The sequence below is a fragment of the Papilio xuthus genome, unplaced genomic scaffold, assembly GCF_000836235.2.
Source record: "Papilio xuthus unplaced genomic scaffold, Pxut_1.1 DF825017.1, whole genome shotgun sequence".
NCBI classification, from domain to species: domain Eukaryota; kingdom Metazoa; phylum Arthropoda; class Insecta; order Lepidoptera; family Papilionidae; genus Papilio; species Papilio xuthus.
In genome coordinates, this window is record NW_013533632.1 from 5,214,341 (window position 1) to 5,237,168 (window position 22,828).

The 22,828-nt window shown below is 35.3% G+C and overlaps 1 protein-coding gene across 1 annotated transcript; it reads right to left on the reverse strand.

The window, feature by feature from the left end:
* Position 1: 1 nt before the first annotated feature.
* On the reverse strand, positions 2–22,469 carry Mical (Molecule interacting with CasL; the record flags this gene model as incomplete). The annotated part of the gene is made up of 24 exons (XM_013323572.1): positions 22,192–22,469; positions 17,384–17,559; positions 14,279–14,455; positions 13,658–13,825; positions 13,465–13,549; positions 12,940–13,127; positions 12,383–12,553; positions 11,826–12,023; positions 11,153–11,357; positions 10,744–10,920; positions 10,358–10,531; positions 9,866–10,002; positions 9,465–9,534; positions 7,926–9,205; positions 7,095–7,355; positions 6,517–6,648; positions 6,301–6,372; positions 5,985–6,142; positions 5,589–5,840; positions 5,035–5,216; positions 4,462–4,568; positions 1,125–3,341; positions 816–845; positions 2–76 (listed from the first exon to the last, which is right to left on the reverse strand). Coding segments are annotated over exons 2-24 (6,684 nt in total), but the record flags the coding sequence as incomplete, so codon positions are not given.
* Positions 22,470–22,828: the final 359 nt, after the last annotated feature.

The following is a 22,828-nucleotide window of genomic DNA, read 5'->3' on the forward strand; positions in this document are numbered from 1 at the left end:
GCACGGGCGGCGCCTCCTGCAGTGTCCCCGTCGATTTGTGCGCAGCGCTCGCTGACTGACTGACGTGCCGGCTGCCCTGTAATATCCAACGATCTATTGATAAATCTAGCATCTACTATATTTCAAGGCCCATGGAAAGGAAACTATAGATTGCAACAGTTAAGACAGATCAAAACAAAAGACGTTAATTGGCAGTTTGTAAAGTTATATATAAAAATACTTGTCACTACGTTTTGATTGTTATGTATTAAGACGAATTTTGAAGTTTCAAAACATAACATTATTAATTACATTGTTTTTTGCATTATTTATGACAATAAAATATCTAAAATAGAATTTTAGCAATACTTGTTGAAAGAAATAAAATTATTCTAAATATAGGATTATCTGCCAAGTTTTCTATAAGCGTAGATTTATATATTTTTGCATAGAAGCCATACAAACATGCACACTATAGTTGAGCCAGCGTAAATACCATTACGTAGATAACAATCTATACGGAAATTCTCATACCTTCAAAAAGGAAACATGAATAATGAATTATACAATATTGACGTTGTATCTACTGTGATACTAAACTGATTTTTTAATGAGAAATATTATTGTAATTTATCAATAAGTGTATCCTTTATATTCATCCATATTTCAGTAAGATCCAACGTCAAGTTGCTAACAGAACAAATAGCAAAAGCAGAGAACAACCGTGTCCGAGCGAGACTAGACAACGTACAATGAGCAGATGAATGGTGCAATAGAGATGGGTACAGCATGCGACTCACGAGTTCACGATACTGTATTTGATATGCTTTGCTTACGTGCGACATCAGGTCCGGCTCCGAGACCCACTGAAAATTCAACTAGGGTTAGTCTACTCAGGGTGTCCTTAAAAACGTCAATTTTGAAATTAATTGTGCCAAAAACGTTATCATCCCTTTCCGTGACAAAATTTTGTCCGCCAAATAGTGGACACCCGAACTAAAACTATAAATAATACAAGCCTTCTCCAATTTTAATTTTATGAACTTCCTATTTGTATGTACAATATTCACAATTGTTTTTAGTATCGTTGATGTATAAGAGAAATGTATTATTTTGATTGTAAAGAAAGTGAAATAAAAAATTACCTTATGGCGAGGTCCAAGACGTCGATTCAAGTAATTGGAAATGCTCTTCATGATACCTTTTCTCCTTCTTTCTGTTGCCAATTCTGGGTCAGACAGCGATGGTGAGACAGATAAAGACATTTGAGGCGGCATCGGCCTCAGGGGAGGTGAGTTGTAGGTGGGTGGAGGTGGGGGAGGGGGCGGTGGCGAAGAGGGTTGCTCGGGCAGCACAGGCGGCGGAGGGATCGGTGGCGGTATGTTAGAAGCGGGTGAGACTCTAGTTCTGCGAGACGACTTCTTCCCTTCCCGGGGACCACTCCTTACTCTTCCTAGCACTAATCCCCTTACTATATCGTTAAGTTCGTCCCTTTCCCTTTTTATTTCCTGTACTTTAACAGTTGTGTCTCGCAGAGGCGAAGGACTGACAGGCGATAGTGAGCCTGAACTAATGTTAGCAGATATTGACAAATCGATGCTACGGCATGGTGAGTCGGAGTTACCACTTCTTGTAATAGAACTACTGAATGGTACTGTGACTGATCGGCATATTGCGGGTGAATACAATCGTATAGTATTACTAGAGCCATATGATACAGGCGTGTTCATGCTACCATTGTATATAGTATCTCGGGAAAGACTAAAGTCTTGAGCTAATGGTGGTGATATATCGTCTACTGAGTTCTTTGAAACCGAACTGTTAGCTTTTTCTGCCTCTGAATGAATTTTATCTAAAGCAGACGATACTTCCGATAAACTAATAGATGCAACGTCACTAAGTACTGTATTTAATTCTTTATTGCTAGTAGGTGTGCTATCTTCAGCTGTTTTAGTTTTCTCTGTATTCTGTTGTAAGCTAAGCGTGGTATTTTCAGTACTAGATTTCTCGCTAATTTCAATTTGTGCTGGTTCAGTAGTGTTAGAAGAGTTTTGCTCTTTTGGCACGCTGTCTTCTTGTGAGTCATCTTTATCTATAAATTCAATGACATCAGAATAATCATTTCTCAAGTTTTCTCTACAAATGTCAATACCCGTAGGTTTAAATAGTCTTTCTGTAAAAGCTTGTTCAAAAAAGTTCATTGATCGATCGTTATTTGGGTAGTATGGTTCGACCTCTACCTTATCGTCAACTAATTCCATATAGCCTTCATTCCGTGGTGTAACCGGCGAACCAATCGAAGGATCTTGGTCGCCTTCGTCAGCAAACTCGAAATGTTCGAGAGCATTAGAATATACAATTTTATCTAAAGGACTACTTCGACCGCAAACATGTGAACTAATAGCTGCAATATTTTTAGCATCGTGTACTAATTTTGGACCACTTAATGTCCTAGGGTTTTGCTTTCTTTTATTTTCTTTGTCGTCTATACCACAATCATCTAACACTGCACTTTCAGCCGCCCAATCTGACAGTTCTGTTTCAGTCAATGCAAGAGTGGTAACATCACGACAAGATTCTGAAGATTCTGATTCAGCAGCAATTATTGTAGGTTCCACCGATACAGCTGTAGTAGATATTTTTTCATTAATATCATCAATCTCAGTATTTATAATCATTAAGCTATCAAGTTGTATTAATTCTCCGCCTTCGTCGTGGACTTCCACCCGAGGGACCGGTTGGTTTGGAGCCGTCTCTGTATTAGAAGCATCATCATCGGATAAAGAATCAGAATCCAGATCAGGTTCCCTTTTATCTTCATTTATTGGTTCCCTCCAATCATTTTTACATAGTGGCAAATCACCTTTTGTAAGCAAGTCAACTGGGGCATCGGTATGTAAGTTCTTGATTATATCTGGCATAGGTTGAATTTTGTTTTGCGTTTCCTCAGTCAAACGAAAAGTAACAATTGGTTTCTGAGGTTGGACTTGAGATGTTGGTACGGGGGCAGGGTGTAACATTTTTTGAAATTCGGTTATGTTTGATCGAAAAGCTTCAAGTTTAGTATCTAACTGAGAAGTAGAGTCTGATTTCCTAACCGCCGGCGGTGATGGTTCTCCTAACAAATACCTCCTTTTTAACTCTAAGGCACGTTTAGTGGCCAACCCACCAGCTGATCGAGTTCTGCTGAGGGGGTATTCTTGAGGAGGAGGTGGAGCCGGCGGTGGTGCTTCTGTCACAAGAATAGCAGGAGGAGAGGGCGCCGGAGCGCATTCTTCGCGTGCAAACTCACTATCTGTTGATACTTCCGTTGCCGAGGATACCTCATCATCGCTTGATTCACTCTCATCTTCAGACTCCACCTGTTACAACCATATTTAATCAAATGTCTTATATTTTACAGTAAAGTAAAACAACACGATGAAACACATTATCTGCGAAAAAAAATCAAAGATGCGTGTGTAGTCAATTTCGGCGTTGACAAAGATGTGCCTAATATTAAAAAAAAAGTTTTCCTCTTAATTTACTTTTCAAATAAAGCTAAAATTTTACGAGATTCGACAATGGCATGCTTTTGATAAATGAATTTTAACATCAAAGTAACAATTAGTTTTGTTAAATAAAAACTCTTGAAGCTACACATTGGAACACGAAGCTTACTCAAAGGGACATTAGTTTGCGGGAAACACTCTATTAACACCTCCCTCCGTCACCCTTGATTATATACATTGACATTTATGATGTAAAAAATTGTAATTATAATGAAGAAAGGCCTAAATGTCACAAAGTAGATAAAGTATAAAACAATTAGTATAAAATGAAGAAGTTTCCATATAATTAATTTTAAAAATCAGTTAATTTAAAATATTTGAAATATACAAGTTATTGGATTTTGAATTTGCATGACCCAAATTCGACATCAATAATATGTATTGCCATGCAATTTGCGTCGAGATCTAAATTGCCAAATTATTCTAAAGTATTGTAACACATATTAAAAATGTTCCAATCTTATTTTTAATATAAAATCAGTGTCATTGTCGGCGCACGAGTGTCAGGGAAGACTTGCTAAAATACTAATAAAAAGAAAATTAAAAATATTTAAAAAATAAAGGGAATTAATATGAACACTACGAAAACAAGCGTACCATAAGGAAAAATATGCCTTGTTTTTTAAAAAGTACTATTACGACTTATTTTATCTTTTTAAAAAACTTCTCCATTCATGATTGCATAAACATTAACATTGGAAATAAGAATTAGGTCTTGTTGCCAATGATAATGATCATAGTTTTATAAAATTATTGGCATTTGTATGCGAATAGTTAGGGTATGAAGACGCGAGTTGGTAAAACGAGAAGTCCATAACGAAAGTGGTATAGCGTGGTGATGAATTTTGGTTGGGGTGACGGATGCGTGCGGGAGGCGTCGCACGCGCACCTCCCGGGCTACTCGACGCTAGGCTACAACGCAGCGCGATACCTCGCTGCTGTCGGTGGGCGGGCGTTTGTCCGCCGGCACCTCACGCCGCCGCGCCTCACGCGCCTCGCGCATGCGCGAACACGACTCGTTGCCAGATGACTCCGCACCTGAAAACATATAATCCCAAAGCTAGAGGCATCTATCTCACTCTTCTTACACTATTTCACTAGCCCTTTCCGGAGATTTCTTCTTCGCGGAATTAACAGTATGGATACTACTTTGTGTTATTGGACACTATGTTCTAAACTTATCCTACGGGATCTGTACATGTTTCCAGGATCATATGTAGCCTATGTGTTCATCCAGACTGTATTCTACATCTATACCTATTTACATCAAGTTCCATGCTGCCGTTCTGGACATATGTAGTAACAAACGTCCAACCAAACATTTGTATTTATAATAATAGTAAGATATAAGTATGTTTATTACGTCAGAATTAATTTTCATATTACAAAAGCAAGAAATGTATTATAATATAATATATTGCTCGTATGTGCAAACCCTTCAGACTATAGACATGTTAGAACGGATACCCTGTTGTGAATTGGGTCACAAAAAGAATATACTAACCTTCATCAGAATTATCGTCGTAGCCAAAAGAATCGTCTGATAGAAAAGAATAAAAGGCGAGATCAGACGGATCATGTATGTTCACGGGATCGCGCGACGGCCGCGGGGAATGCAGCGCCCGCGCCTCCTCTTCTCCGTCGCTCTCCACGTCTGTCCATTCATCGGATGAAGCCTTTTCGTCGCTGATAAATAAAAAATAAAATGAAAGGGAACCGAAGGAACAAGACAACGTGAAACGCTAGCGTCAACAGTGGGCTGTCTTCTGTCAAATTTCGATACGTCATTCTAAGCTACCTTTCTTTATTTTTTTTAATAAAACCTGACGGGTTAAACTACATATTGTTTTTCTTTCTCCTGGCAGTCTGATAAAACAACACTTATCTTATACACTGTTAAACATGAAATAAATATGAGATAATTTCTTTCCAGAAAACCTTTCACGCAGCCTCGGCATATATGATGCTGATTTTGATTTAAAATATCCCAAATCAGTGCTCTGGTAGTCAATGTTGGATTGCTATGTATTATATAATACATTTAATAATAAAACATACCTAAGACCACCGGCAGCAGATGTTTCTGATGCAAGACAGTTCCTGTCGGTCCATTCATCTTCGTCAATTTCTCTCGCAGCACCGTCTGATAGCTCAAGACTGATTCGCTCAGGAGTAGAGAGGACAGCTTGAGATTTTGACGGCTGTGTCATCACATTCGTACTCTCAGCTCCGCCTACCGTATCGGGAACTGAGACACCAGCGTGCCGCAAACACACTAAACGATTGCCGTACCGCTCCATAGCATAGTTTCTGAAATAATAACACAAGAATTGACGTATTTAAAAAAGTAATTTACAATGAGATTGCAAGAAAATGATATTCACTTGAATTATATGGTATATTTGACCACTGTTTTTAAATATTACTATTATAAACATTATAATAAGATGTTACCCAGGCCTTAAGACTGTGGAGCAGACAGCGCATCGGAAGCAGGACCTGTGTAGATGCAGGCCATCCGCAACAACGCCTTCTGCAGCGAAGACTCGCCTGCCGCAAGCCACGCACTGGATGCCCGGCGCCGAGGGACCGCGCCAACTTCGCTTGCTTTGCTACATTCAAATTAAAATTTTATACATATTTCACTTCAATGTTCAAATATATTAGCAGAGTTTCAGCGAAAAATGTTCAATTTATCATTGTTGTCGACAAAAAGCCGCAAATAACATATTTGTGTGTTTTTGTATCATTTTGTTATGTTAATACTAACCGTATCTTTTGATTCTGCTTTATCAGTATCCGGCTCCTCTTTTTTCACAAACTTTGTTGCTAAACTGGCAACCTGTGGAATAAAAAAGTATACATATTTGTATTGAACAATGAAAAATTTAGTTAAATGCTGTAGCGAAATTTGTTGCGTAACATCAACCTGTCAATCACTAGACGAATGCTTATTTAAAACACACTGTATATTAAATACACTTACCCTTTTATTGCCTTGTTCAGGACGACCCGAATCTTTCACCTTCTGGTTAAATTTGTTGATGGTTTCATCAATATCTTCCCATTTCTCATCATACTGTTCACCTTCTTTCAAGCGACGTTGCCGTTTAAGAAACTGTTGAAGAATACATTTTTTATTATGATTACTAAATTCACTTGTATATAAACCAAAGATAGCTTCATTAGTTTGAATTTAAAGTTAATTATGAGTATTTAATACAAAAGACTTAACAGGTATGTTACCCATAAAAAGTATTGAATATTAAAAGATATAAAACATGGAGTTTCATAAATATTGTCTAAACGCGAGTCTATTTTCGTAATGTAATTTTGTATTGTAACATAGAGAGAATTAACTCTAATAAATGGCCAATGAGGGCCTCTATTCTGTACTCCCCATAAGGTTTTTATAGGTTAAAAATCTATGAGGATATCATTACTATGGAGTTATTTAGACAGTTTAGCAGATGAAACACTATTGAATATAACTATACTTGTTAAAGCAGTGTGTATGGCGCACCTAAATAGTATATGGTAGTAACAGTAATGTGTAAAACTCACTTCTTCTCTATCCCATTTCGGAACTTTCTCAGCAGCTTTCGGTTCAGGTCTACCGAGGCGATTTTCCATGATCTTTTTCTCAATTTCCTTAACGTTCCAATCGTCTTTCTCAATTTTTCCAACAGATCTTATCAAATCTTTGGGTTTGGTTGCTTTAGGCGTTGCAGTGGAGGGGTTGGCGTGGGAGAGCTCCGCAGCCAGGCGAGCCACGTGAGCACCACCGCCGACAGCCCTCCCTCCTCCCACCACTCGTCCCTCTTCCTACAAGCACATTAAAATAGTAAGTTTATTTTAACGATTATCAATACAATCTCCTTCTTAATTGCAATTAAGAGGTGAAATATTGTAACAACAAGTAAATACAAAAAATATCAAACATGTTAATTCAAATCGTGCTATTAAACATATCGTTAATATTATAGTTTTCTTTTATTTTTAGTGCATTTCGTATATTGTATTTTATCATTTCAGAAGTATGATGTGTATAAACTATTATAATAAAGTTTCTTAACAGCACTAAATACTCCTAATTATCACGTAATTATTAATTAATTCATGCAAACACCGACTTTTCATAAAGTTCAAATTGTTAAAATTACATGTACAATGTACAGTCGAGTAGTTTCAGCTTCGTATATTGCATATTATACATTAACATTTTTACTAAAAATGTTTTTGCAAGTTATTCTAAAGCTTTGACATCAACATCGTCAACAAATTAGTGTTGAATTGAATTGTAAAGATCTGAGAGATCTGATTCCAAAAGATAGGGAGTGGTTAGTGTCATCATGCAAGCACACAATGGCACACAATGGGGCACACGCTTCTCACATAATGCTGCAACTGTTTCTCTAGCTTCTTAACGCGCTCGTCGAAGTGCGGCGCGCTGGCTCTGTACTGTTGAAGACCATAGTCGTGTTCCAGATCTGCGGATGGGGCAAAGTCCAGCCTGGGCTCCGCTGCTAACATTTGTAAACTCTTTTCGAATCGCTGTTTCATTATTTCACGAGCGGCTTTCCTTCTTCCGACACTTTTTGGTACTTTTGCTTGAGCATTTCTCTTTTCCATCATATCAGATACTCTTTGCATTCTAAAGGCCATATCACCAGAGTTCCTTCTTTGCGGCGGTTCAGGACTTTCTCTGGGCTTAATACCTTGAATGAGATCGGCGACTTTTTGCCTCCGTAAAGCCATCTCTGGGTTGCCGATAGACTCCAGTCTTTTGGTACGATCAGGACTTGGCGTGTCACGACGTTTACCTTCTATGATATCAGTCATTCTCTGCAATCTCAGCGCCATCTCTTTGTTGCCGCTGGAACCTGAACGGACAGACCGAGCTTCTGGACTAGCCGTGTGTCTACCTTTTCGGGCATCAAAAATTTCAGCTATTCTTTTTTTATTATACGAGCTTTCTAAACTGCCAATGGAATTCGAGCGAGTTGACAAAGGCATTTCGGGGCTTGGTGAATATCTCTTTCTATTAAGATCGATGATTTCCGACATTCGTCTTGTTTGGGGTATGCTACTTTCAACGGACGCAGATCGCGTACATTTTTGGTTGCTTTCATTCTCCGTCGAACAAGACCGAATCAAGTCTTTCTTCTTTGATTGTTCTACATTTACAGCAGTCGTATCAGTATCTGCAGAATCATCTTTAAATATGTCTGAGAAGTCAGGTACTTTGATAGTGTCGCTGGCTAAGCCTTTTAGTTTTCGACGAGGTTTTGAGGGTTTTGACTCTGCTCCTTTTTCTTGGAAGAAGTCATTTAAATTGGGTTGTTTGGATCCCTTTTGTTTTATTCGAGTATTCGTATTACCTTGGAGTAGTTGGACGAGGGAATCTCTTACCATTCTGGGATCTACAGAATCTTCAGTGTCGAATAATGCTAGTATTTGCTCCTGTATATCTTTTTGTTTCTCTGAGTGATCGATTTCGTTTTTTATATCATCGTGGCCTTCTATAAGTCGTGCTAATTGTGTGATATCGTTAAGATCTAATTTGCCAATCTTTTTTCTAATATATTCTGCGGGATCGTTACTTACTTGGGATGAGCGTGTGGAGCGGCGTTTTTTTCTGGAGCTTAAGGTAGATTTATCGAGATCGGCTGCATCTGTTAAATAATAAAAACATATAAAAAGATAATCAATACAGTATAATATCTTTTTTATCTTGATTTTTGTTAGATGGATTTTCCAAAGGTTATAATGTTATAACAGTATCTAAAATTTGTATAATCGAGGAAGATCTAAAAGATGCATTTGATAATCATGAAGATGAAATGTAAGAAGTTTCTAGAACGTGCCAATAAATACAATCACTATTAAATAAAATGCAAATACGACTTGTCATTAATTATTTACACTACTTACTCGAATATACAGAAACCGAATGGTCCGTCGTATTTCGGGCATGCTTCTCTTTCTGTTGGCTTTTTTTGATCTAAAAAGAAAGCTGACATTATTAAAACTAGCGGGAGATTAAAAGGTATCACAGAGTATATGTAAAGGGTGTCAATAAATATATTTATTTGTTAAATAAACAACAAATACATTCAAATATTAGGAAGGCTAAGAAAAAACTAAGAATTCTTTTAAGGTGAATTTAGATACAGACAAAAAGATAATAATTAACACTTTAAATAATTGTTCGTTGAAAAAAAAATATAAGTTGAATCATATTTGTTTGGATATAGGTACACAAATCACTTTGCAGACTAGTTTTCATGCCTGTACTGTATGCAAATAAAGAAATTAATGCAATATTGTAGGACCTGTTCAAAGACATCATATTTGTGATGTACATGGGGCACTTCGCCTTTGAACGCGAGGTAAACACGAGCTAAATACGAGCGTAGTTTCGCTTCGGGAACTTCGTACGCCGCACCAGTAGAAGAAAACGGCGTAATGCCTACGGAAAAATACATTTCATTTGAGTAAACATTTAAAAATAGTACCTTTCTTCACAAGTATTTAAAGTAAAAAATCTTTCAGATAATTCTAGTAAATTTGAGACTATTACATCATAAAGCATTGTCCATACTTTACATCCCGAATCTCTAAAAATAGACAAACATTAATTTTAATTCACATATGAATAAAGTACTCAACTACAAATGCAGCGAATCTGAGGTTCCAATGGTGTTAGGGATGTCCATGGGTGTCGGATCATTTAAAATTAGGTGGTCCGCCCGCTTAATTACCACCTTTATCCAATAAAAAAGATAAGTATTTTTAGTGAGTAACTCCTCCTAAGTTACTCTTACCAAACTCTTGTTGTAAAACATGATAGACGGCATTGGGCGGTGCGCTGGGCGGCATGAGATCGGGTCGATAGCGGCGCACAAGGTCGGCAAGCGCCTGCGCACCCACCGCACTCGCTAGATCCGCCTCCGCGCATCCCACCCACGATATCAACGCCCCCTCAGATATATCCATCTCTGAAATATTATAATCACTGATTAAATACATTTTTACAGTGAATTTTAGATATCAAAAAGGTTTCATATAAATTTTTGTACATTCGGTTGAAAAGGACTGGATCATCATATTTGTAGAACGAATATTTCGATTCATTTATTTTCTTTTTAACTTTTTTTACATCGTATTTTCCACCATCACTAAAACTCATTTATTATTATAAAATACTCACCGCGACGTCGCTTCCTGGTGCCGATGGCGGCGTCCAACTGCACAGCTTCATCACAGTCATAGAAGGAGGTAACGCGATGTGGAGTTACCGCGGTTCTATTCAAGTTGGGGTACCGCGTGCCGGGGTCCAGTGTGTACGCACCAAAGTCACGGTGTAAGTTCTCAGGCGTCGTTTGTGCTGTAACATTTAGAATTAATGATTAAATTTACTTAATTACTATATTATAATGTTTCCATCATGATCTAAATCTAATACTAATAAGATCTGAAACTGTATGAGAGACATAAAAAAGAAGAGAAATATTAACTTTTCTCTGAGTTATAAACTCTATTTTGTTTCGGAGTTTTGGACGACAGATAGGGATTTAGTTTTTTTTTATTAATGACGTAGTGTAGTATATTTAAATTACCTAATAGTCGATATATTGATTCCCTCTCTGCTATCACTTCCAAGGGATGTGGGGCTGGAATTTGTCCCCACGAGCGCACGGCCCACGCGGCATCCAACGCAGACAGGAAGCCCCGAGCGCAGCCGGACCCAGTCGGCCAAAATGGCTCCAGTAAACTATCGCCTACCAGTTGACAAAGAAGTCGTTTCCCTTGACGCTCGTACACCTGGAAATTTGTTTTTTTTTTTACCTTTTTACTACTGTCTATTATAGTTCCACAAGGATCTTGTGACAGTCGGAAAATATACGAACAATGTTATTTTAACAACATCGTATTTTGACCAAAATGGAGCAATAGCTGCACGGTTTAATGTTGGCATTTTCATAATTTTAAAATTGCATAAAAGCATCACACATCATATTTTTACATATAGGTTAATTTTGCTTATGTTTTTGAATATATTCACTTAAATAGTAAGGAATTGCGATAACTTAGGTCATAAGTTGTAAATTAATTGCTATGAGTTGAACATGGACGACTATCAGAAGATAGGGAATTTTTGCTTGTAATTTGTAAGCGTTTTCTTTTCAAGATAAAAAACTGGCATAGGATTCTTGTGGGACGATATTTTAAAAGGTGATATGATTTAGATTGTATTGCCGATTAAAATTTTAAATTAAAATTATTACTTACAATACTGGCATTCTCAGCAGCATACATGGAGGTGAAATCGAATAGTGCGACATCAGGCTCCCCGTAGTGATTCAGGGCGAAGTCTACGAGGGGCAGCAGACCGCAGGTAGAGAAGCGTGCAGCCTCTTGGGCGTATTTCATCAGAGCGGTGCGATCCACGTTCTCTACGCTCAACAAGCGAGATACTTCTGCGTAATCCTGAAATCAATCTTACAATGAACCAGAATATCATGAGGAATCTGCACACGTGACAAGTCAACGAAACAGTTATAGTTTGTAAATTATAAATTAATAACCTAACAATAAGTTTAAAATGTAAAAAAAACAAAAGAAAATCCGGCTTGCTGAAGCACTTATAGATGAAATAGCGCCATCTATTGCCTGCGTTTTAATACAAAGATTTTAAAACTTTAAAACAGATTCGTCAAAAAAATTACAAACTTACATGAGCGCGAAAACATTAACCTCTTTTTCAGTTTGGTAAAAGAATATTTTTCTTTTTACGTTATTGGTGCAGATTGCATTTTTAATAAGTATTTAATGTTTTTTTAGCTTACATTTAATAATACTCCTTTGTTCAAAAGACTGTGTTTTTTCGCCGTCATGACGAAATAGTGCGTGTCGTCTTTGTAATACACGATGTTCTCAAGATCGATTCCGGTTACTTCGAATAGTTTTTTGAAAAATTTCTGATTGAAAATGAAGGCAACCCCGCTTATTTCCGGTACCTGAAAAATAAGATAGTGAATGTTAATAAAAACTTGTTATAAATCTATTTAAAAAATGAACTATCACTAAATATTTATGAACGTATGAAGTTTGAAGAGTTCCATTAATCCAGTAGAAGCAAATCCAACATTATTTAATATGGCAATTAAAAATAGCTTCTCAACCATAAAAAAAAACATAAGAAGACTAAAGATGCAGCTTGAGCAATAGAATTATCGTCAAAGATTATTAGAAGTTCCATGATTTTTAATAGCAATAACGAATTAATCTATGTATATCACTCAGACTCACATAGCCTATAGAATTCGGCAAAGATTACAGGTTCGTATTTGGTCATCCTAATTTTTTTTAATTTAATAAAAAAGGTGGTGTAAATTGTGTTTACCGATGCTTCTTGTTCTGTGTGTCTATTGATGAAGTTTGCAGTGATCGCCATAGCGAGCTTGCCACGGAACTCCTTGCGCTTGAAGCCGGGTAGTGTGTTGCGCTTGCCGTCCGCACCCACCAGGGCATCGAACTCGTACTGCGACACTGGGTGCTCGGCCGGTGATACCCGCGCCCTCCAACCCAACCCTGTAATACCATTTAACTATACTATGATGCATCTATTTTACTAATATTATAAATGCTAATGTTTGGATGGACGATTCTTTGTTTAAATGTATTTGCAGAACAGCTTAACGGATCTCGATAAAATTTGGCATACATATAGAACGTAGTCTGGAAGAACACATAGGCTACTAATTGAGTTTTTTAGTTTCTGTAGACGTAGTCGCGGGCGTCTGCTAGTTATGATATAAATGAACTGGCTAGACAGGGATCTACCCCCAAGGTAATAGCCACTCAGTACAATGTAGCCCGTCTTGTAAAACCACTCTGTTGCTTCAGGAATCAAATTTTTTAAACTTACTCTCGCCGTGACGTCCGACAGTTGGCTCCAGTAACTCCTCAAAACTGACACCTTCGTGTAATTCTACGCCAAGAAGTAACGCTACCTGTAAACCAATACAATATTGAACATTGAAACCACTCTTAATATAATTGACAAAAATATTTGTTGCTATAGATAGAAAAAAGAGGTAATTTTTAATTTTCTTACATACCTTCATAAGAATGCATTGCAATTGTCGTATGCTGATGTGATCTATGGAACCGGCGCAAAATTTTCCGAAGAATTTCTTAGCGCCCAGCGCGCGCAGATCTTGTATGACGAACGGCCACAGATGCAGTACATTATTACGTGACATACGATCGCGCTTTTCAACAACGACCTGTTAAACCATAAACATAATTTGAGTCAGCAATCGGACTACTCTTGGAAGCACATTGTTGTACGTTTGCATGCCAATGAGAAAAAAAACTGTTTATTGAACCAAACTTCCTTGTTTTCACATGATACATATTAAAGAATCCCATCCTTTTTATTATTACTGTCACCCGCGACACTGTCCACGCGGAATTAAAAAAAACTTAATAGTTAGCCTACGTATTTCTCCAGAGATGTTCTATATCTATGCAAAATTTCAACGGATCCATTAAACCGTTCCGAAGATGGTTTCAAACAATCATCCATCCATCCATCTAAACATTCACATATAAGTAAGATGTAAGATAATATAAATAAATCTTACAAAGTATAATTTAATGGATTATGCATAATAATATGAAACGATAAAACCTATCCTAAAACGGTGTAGAGTAGTAAACAATATTGGATATATTACCACTTTGGCGCCTAAAAGTTGGCATTCAATGGCCACTCGTAAACCGCACGGCCCAGCGCCGATGATGAGAACTTTGGTCTGCGCGCATATCCTGCCCTTGCCGTACACCTTGTGATTCGCTCGGAGATCGAATTTCTTGAACAGAGCTTGAGCCTTCCATGAATTTGCCAGTTTCGCCTGCGCAATGTATGATTACAAAAAATTTATAAAATAAACATTAATCAATATATTTCGTAGCTAATCAAAATAACGATTGCTATACACTTGTCCCATTGTAACAGGAAACTAGAGTCGTAAAAAACTTAAAACAGTCAAAAATAGATCTTCACCACTGGTTAGGACATTATAATCGTATAATGAAATCGATTCTATTAAGACGATATTTACAAAAGGAGGTTAGCCTGTAGCAGTCCTTACAGTATAGGCTAGACACAGACATTGCCAGCGCAGTATAACAATAAAAAAATCGTTTTATGTTACTACCGCACACGTAAGCTACCTTCCAGTAAGTCTCGTCAAAAACGGCCCAACTGTTTCGGAGATTATTCGGAACAAACGCGAACTTGCGGACAGACACAACAAATATAAACATTGCATTTTCGTTTCAGTAGCGCAAACATATCATGTGCATGAAATATGATTTTTCAATATTACATACAGACATTAACATTATATGAATTGTATAGAAAGAGAGCCTGAGCCGGCAACAAGACATGTTCTCGAATACGCCGGTAAATATTATGACCCCTCAGAAGAAAGGCGTGAAGGAAGTAGACTATTCTATTCAATCCTTGTACTCTATTGAATACAGGCAACATAGCGATAATCACTTAAACATCAGATATCGTCCTTATTCGTTTTCTGCCTTCTTGTAACAAAATATTTGTATTGCAATAGAGAAAACGAACTAAGGGACTGTTTAGTCCGCAAGGGTAGCACAGTAGTACAGTTCAGGACTTTCTATTAGTCTATAATATGCCGGATAATATTACACTACGTTTACTTCTATGTGATGCCAATAAAATGATCCCAAAAATATCTGGCACATAATTTGCAAGAGCGTCGCTTAGCTTAAGTAGGAAACAGAAGGTTGATTAAAGCAAAGTTTGGGTAAATCACAGACAGCATAGCATAGTATACAAAGCCAAATAATTCTGACATTTTTTGCAAAAAGATTCATAAAAAGTGACAGAATTTAAAAAAAAAAATTTAAGACGAAAATTCACAAACGTCCGTCCAGTAGTTGGGGAGCATAATACAGAGAAATTATTCATTGAATATGTTCAATGTACATTTCGGCACCAATTTGCGATACCCTATTTAAAATACGCAAGCTTTAGACATAGTAAGCAAAAGCAAAAAAAAATTAAGGTTCGCTTAACAAAATAACAATCGGCCAGGGCGAGCATTATCGCAACTGATAAACATCACGTCATCATGAAACAATTAGAGATAGCGTTGCAATGCAAATACGACAAAAAATTCAGTATGTTCACCCTAATCGATATTAAAATTGCTTAAACGAGCAATCGTTAATATTGAGCCGACCTCTAAGAAGCCTCACTTTTCAAAGTACAAATATTTTTCTTTCTAGAGTTCCGTGCCTCGAAAGTAAAAAACGGAACCCATGTAGGATCACTTTGTTGTCTGTCCGTCTGTCAAGACCCTTTTTATTTATTACAAAATATAATTTATCTCTGATGGACACGTTGCTATGTAAAAAATATATAATTTGTATAGTTGTTGGCAGTAATAATTATGAAATCGAGAAAAAAGCAACCTAAGCATGGATATTACAGTAAATGCATAGAATCATAATATTCTACTTTTCACTTTCGTTTTTTTTTCTTATGGAAAGTAAGTACAGTATTTCATCATAGCATAATCGTTCGCAACGCGCGTGCCTTGCAATGCCAAAGTATAAGGACAAACATCTATGTAATCAAAATATTCGTTATTAAACTATTATTTCTAAAAGGGAAGCATTTATATTTTCCTACCCAAATTTTTAGGACATTAACCTTGTTTGGTGTGTTAAGAACATCCAACTAAATATTCATCAAAATTAGTCCCGAAGGTGTGGGAACACATCAGAAACAAAAATAGATTTTAATTTTTTTTAGGCTGGACATGTTTGATCATGTTATAATAGTATTCTTCTTATTCGTCGCTGCAGTCTTGTCAGACTGGTCTTGGTCATCTGGTATCGGTGACTCGCTTTACAAGCCGCCGCCACTCATCCCTAATCTCTGCCTTTTTTCAATAACTATGTTATCCTAAAATTCATTTCAGATTTTCCTATTTATATAATTTTAAAATATCGGTTTGATGGGTCTAAAATGTTATTTCTAAAGAATCAAATCGTTTTATAACTAAGAAAAAACATCATGCAACGCGCCGTGGCAGTAAAATATGCTTAGAACTAGAACTTTCGCGTCGAAATATTTCATACAATAAAATTTTCCTACAAAATATGCGTAGATACGGTTAGTCTATTCTCAAATAAAACTCGACACATATATTTGGATTGTATTGCTCTCCAGACCTGTTGTTTATCAAGTAACCATGAAAACTCTGGAATCATCCGACCATCCGGATTTTTTGTGGCAACGCGCCAAAATCATGCAAATAAGAGAGAGTGTTTAAACGCTTCACACTGATTTATGTTCTCCTACTACTCTCCGTTCCGGCGCGTTGGACGTAAGTCTACCACAAATAATTATTTTAGTGAAACGATGCTTAACTTAACATAAGAATTATTTTAAACTAGTTTTTTTAGAGCTAGCAGTTTCGTATTACTCATCAAATTACTCGTATATCTTAATCTTAAGACACTCTTATTACTCAGGTCCGATTTAAGCTACAGACATACTGTATATTTAATCATCGTATCATTTTATAGATTACAGTGTAGACTCTTTATTTGCGGTTCTGTTTATCACGATTTCACAATTCGCAGGCAAAAGAATTATACGACAAATTCCGTATTCGCGCCAAAAAAATTGGTATCGTTTTATGTATTCACAACATATTTACGATTCGTAACCCCGCGAATACGGAGATTTCACTATAACCAAAGCGTTTATACATAACCAAACCACGAACCTTTATTTTAGGGTAGAAGTCGGGCAGCCTGTTAGGTTTTAGATTGAGCGTGTTACATATTTCCCGATGTAGTGCCAAGATTTGTTTCATGGTGCCTGCCGAACAAAAGTGATCAAACATTTCTGCGGCGAGAGCGCACTCCGGAGGTGTTACTTGTGCTCGCAGCATCTTGATACCTGCAAACAAAATAAAACACTTGAATTACACAAGTAAACGGTACTAACTAAAATAAGTTTTCGTTATATAATTGTAAAACTTGCACCACCAATTGACTTTTTTATAGATATTTGAAAAAAATTGCCTTTACGTAAAATGATTTTTTCCTTCATTTGTCTTTGCATCCAATAAAGTCTGGATATAAAGAGAGAAAGACGCCATTGGTTTATGTTATTGTAACATCCAAAACTACGGTAAACTCTGATATGTTCCCGTAAAACCTAAGATTTACGAACATGTCATTACTTTAATAAAACGGGCTTTCACCAAAACTTCTAAGCAAATACTATATTTTCTACTACCTTTGACTACTACCTATGCGTATTAAAATATCCAATAATTTATTCCTCATAAAGGCAAATAACATTAACATCAATAAAGGTTAGTGTCAAGATCATTTGAAAAGAAAAACATTATTGTAAAAGCATAATAGTGCGTAGAAGACGAAGGCTGTGTACAACCAGTTTCCTGCATGTATCTTAATATGGTACAGGCAGCGATGTTGGTCACATTATTCTACAAAAATGGCTTATTAAGTGTTCCTTTTATGTGACGCCAACCACAGTAAGTAAACATTTTTTTAAACAAGCAAAGGTTCTTTCAAAATTAAGAGTGCAGTAGAAACGCGTCTACGGGTAAGTGGATAACAACTTAGGAAAAATATTTATTAAATGTTTTATTTGAATTTTGTTAATATTAAATTACAAGGACAAATATGACTTAATTTTTATTAATCGTAACATCGCCTAAAATTACATAAGTATTGTTTTTAACAAAGATGCGAGTTAACTGAAAATAATAAGTAAAGTATTTAATACAACGAAGGGGAAGATGCGGTAATTCAATCCAGCATCATCACATTGGAAACTTAAAGCATTTATGATCTTAACCGTAAGGCAATAGGGGTGTGATTGGCACAAAGCCGTGCTACTAGTGAAGAGTGCAATTACACCGTTCACTCAATGATCTCATAAGGATTGTCACAAGAGGAAGCTTAATTGAATCCATACATATGTCGGTCCCTATTATAGACGGTTATATGATACAGCTTTGTAAGCTGATAAGCGTCTTGCAAATTTTATCTCTAAGGCAAGTAACGGATTGGTAATGTTTTAAATAAATAATATTGGTCTATAAACGTATTAAGTAGCAGTTTACGTTGCGACGTTGTTTGTATATTGACAAGTCCAAGGTATCAAAGAACCTGGACCGTACGTGCATTATTTCACGATGTTGGCACTTGATAAAATATTTGGTATTTTGAACTTTTTAATATACAAAGGAATGTTACACACTTAGTTTTAGTCACTAGGTTAATGTTTAACGATTAAGTGCCCCTGATATATTTACAATTCATCGAACAAGCACAACTTACTTAACCCATTATGATAGTTACTCACTTTTCAATTGCGAACTGAACGTTTTAACTGGGTAACACACTACACAAATGTGTTCTATTAACTTATATTGTTTGATGAATGCTTAATTATAAGACTACAAATTGCTTTAAAACAGCGCGCACTTTCACAACCATGTAACTACATACGAATATAACGCACACGTTCACAAACTCATCTTTCTAAAAACCACGGAAGCTGAACATAATATTAACTAAATTAATGCCCGAGATGTCGTAACAAGAATTATTTTTGCTAAAGATCTCACATGTTATAATAATTGCCCCCTACAATGACTTTAATAGTGAGTACATAAGACAGTATTTAAATACAACGCATTTGTTAAACGGTTAAAGCATATGCGGTTTCAGGTCCTGGTGGACGTGACCTACCTAAACGACAAGGAAAATAATTATGATATAAAAATTAGCACAATCTCAAGCACAATCCATGTCTTAAGAAACAAAACACTATCATATTATTGTTTAGAATAAAGGAAAGATAACAAATATGCTTTTATCTAACTACTTCAGATAATTCGAGAATGATATCAGTATCAAATAAACAATCAGGTCACTTGCAAAAAATTTGCTGTAAATTTATCAATCATTACTAATCGATACCCATTGGTTAGTGGCTAATACAATAAAAAGTGTCAATGTTCAATTGTTTTTAAAATTTACATTGAATACTGTTAATTACATTTTTTTATGAATAAACAAAACCATACTATATATTATACTAATCATTTGCACATTTTTTTTATTTCATATTTTTAATGGTATATAAATGTGACTACAGAACTTTTCTTGAGAGATATCCATTATCATATCAATCAGTAAACATCGCCCATATTTTATATGCAGTGTAAACTCTACAAAAAATGGCTCAAGACACTGATACTTTTGCCATATTGTAGAGTGAATATTTAAATACATCATTTTTCTATTCTATGATGACTAGTATTTATTCTAATACAGTATGTATTACTTTTCTCTTACTCTCGCTTTTATTGAACATACTAGATGTCGCTCGCGATTCCATTCGCGTTAAATTAAAATAAACCTAATAAGTAGCCTATGTGCTTCTCCAGAATATGTTCTACATCTGTGCAAAATTTCATCAAGATCCGTTGAACTGTTCCGGAGATACATTAAAACAAACATCCTTTCATCTAACTAAACATTCACATTTATAATATTAGTAATAAATTAATTAAATTTACTTGTAAATATACATTCGTTAACTTGCAATATTCAGTGGTCAAATGTATTGGGGACTACAATTATAATAATTTAACAAGTGCAGTGATAGCCTTAAAATAAAAATAAAAAACTTCTTAGAATCCATGGTAAATCAGTCACAGAAAACATGTGCTAGATAATAAAACAACAACTTCCTAGATATTTCAGCAACATAAAATTTAAATGTACTGCTTATTTATAATGGCACATTTTCGACGGTTAATGGACTGTGAGCTATAACAACAGAAGTGTATTAATGTATAAGGTAAACCCACCAATTTTGAAGTTTGAAGTAACTCCAACAGGAGCTTTCACACTGTATTATTTTCTTTTCTCTTTTAAATTGTTCACAAATCTATTATAGATGAAGAATAGTATTTCTATTTTTTGCTAGTACTTTTTCTACATCTATGATCATAGAGAAATTCAATGGTGGAGGACTTCGTCCAGCAGGTGATGACCACAAACTCAATCTAAGAATGGATTCTAATATTACTTCTACAGTAAAAAAATATTAGCTCAATACAGTATTAAATGCAATACATGTTGTAGGTTCTTCTTTATATGTGCTGTTATCCCGATCTGTTTAACAATTTTGTAGTGACTTGCTAATGTTAAAAAATTATGCATTTATAATATTATGGTAAGATAAAAATTGTATTAAATACTATTTACAAGTTATTAGCTATTTGTTAAATTTTTTTGCTAGCTATTGAGCTTTTTATTAACACAATAATGAAGTTAATATAGGAAAAACATACCTTACTTTACCCTGTCATTGCAGGAAAAAATATGAATACTTATACTTGTTAATATGGTTCACCTGTCAAGGCGATATGCAGTTGCAATGAAATTGACATCAACAAGCTAACACAAACAAAAACATATTTACATTCCCACAAAAACAACTATATATTTCTGGGAGGTATTATTGCAAAAGTGAACTGAAAAAAAATCTGGTAAGCTCTTTGAAAGCTGGAAGCTTCTTTGAAAATCAAAACAAAACAAAATAAGAAGATAAATAATATTTGTATTTTTTTTAAATACAAAGATAACATTTATTAAATTTAATAAAAGTGTGATGAAAAATTGAAATAATAAATGCATATTGATCTTTCTCCCAATTTATCCCAACATGCAATGAGTGTTCGTTCTGATCAAATAATGTACTGAGTAATATTTGGCAAAGTTCCAGTGGAACCACCTACCTTTATTAAAGTTCACTGAATACAGCTCTATATAGAAATACCGACAAAATTCACAATGCACAACACAACAATAAGCTGAAATATGTTTCCTCAAAACAAAGTTAGCTCTCCTCCTTTTAATAATATATTTAAGTTAATTATTCGTTTTTTAATATTTTATTTAATATTATAGATTTAAGACTCTTTTGTTGATGTTATCTTTTACAAATATGGCATAATATTATCATCATCATCAAATTCAATCCTAATATTTTTTGTCAGTAGCAATAACGAAAAGTTTTAACAGTTAAATAAATGAAAGTCATTGTAAGTCAATATACAATACCAAAAACTTTTAATAATATAATAAACATTAAACTCTTGCTCACACACATAATGTAGTTTGCTAAATTCGTATTCAGCGCACTCAAAATATCTACCTACGAAAAGTGTGACACACTAATAGGTGAACGGACTGCAGTATATATTTAGAAAAAACAATGACAGAATGTTAATATAACTGCTAAATTTCAATCTACTTAACTTCTTAAATATTACAACAATATAAAGGAAGAAACCTAAACAATCGAGTTATGCCTAAATAAAACAAGACAAACGTTTTGTCTTTCACAACTGGCTGAAGTTCATACTATAAACATTAAAGTAATTACAACGTAAGTAATAAACAAAACAATTAGAACTATGAAATTTACATCAAATGTTAATGAAACTTTTGTAAATTGTAACATTTTGTACTAACTCACTTTTAGGTGGTTTCAGGAATAATTACATCTCTTTTTTCAAGACTGCTGTTACTTTTTTAACCAGCAGGCCAGGCAGGCCCGTGGGTGGATCGTTCTCACGTTCTCTATTACTGCTTTTACCAAAGAGCACTAGAGCACTGTACCAAAGAGTAGCTATATGACTAGAAGTTTTGTGACATTGACAGAAGGGGTGTAAAAGAATTTTAGGGTTTCTAGTACGCAATAATTTCCTTACTTCTTTCGTAATTTTTCTATGTTGAAAGAAAAATCAACAGAAAGCAAATGATTTGCAACTTGTAACTTTAGTTCCTTAGTAATTGCTTACTACTTGTGTAAATTAGTACAATAAGCTACATAAATATGTATACATTTACAAAGCTTCAAACACTTGTATAGATCTACCATCGATACATGCTATCGACCAATTCGTGCATAAGTATTTCTGAAAAAGAAGACCGATATAAGTTTCGTAATATATTTATGCAGTTGACTGTACATGCACAAAATATAAATTAGGATTATTCATATAAGCGCAAGGTAATATTTGTTTAGGATAATCAACGTGTTGTCGCATTTTAGCAAATCATGGCTATATTTTTTCTATAATTTCGAAAATATAGAAATGTAAATGCCAACA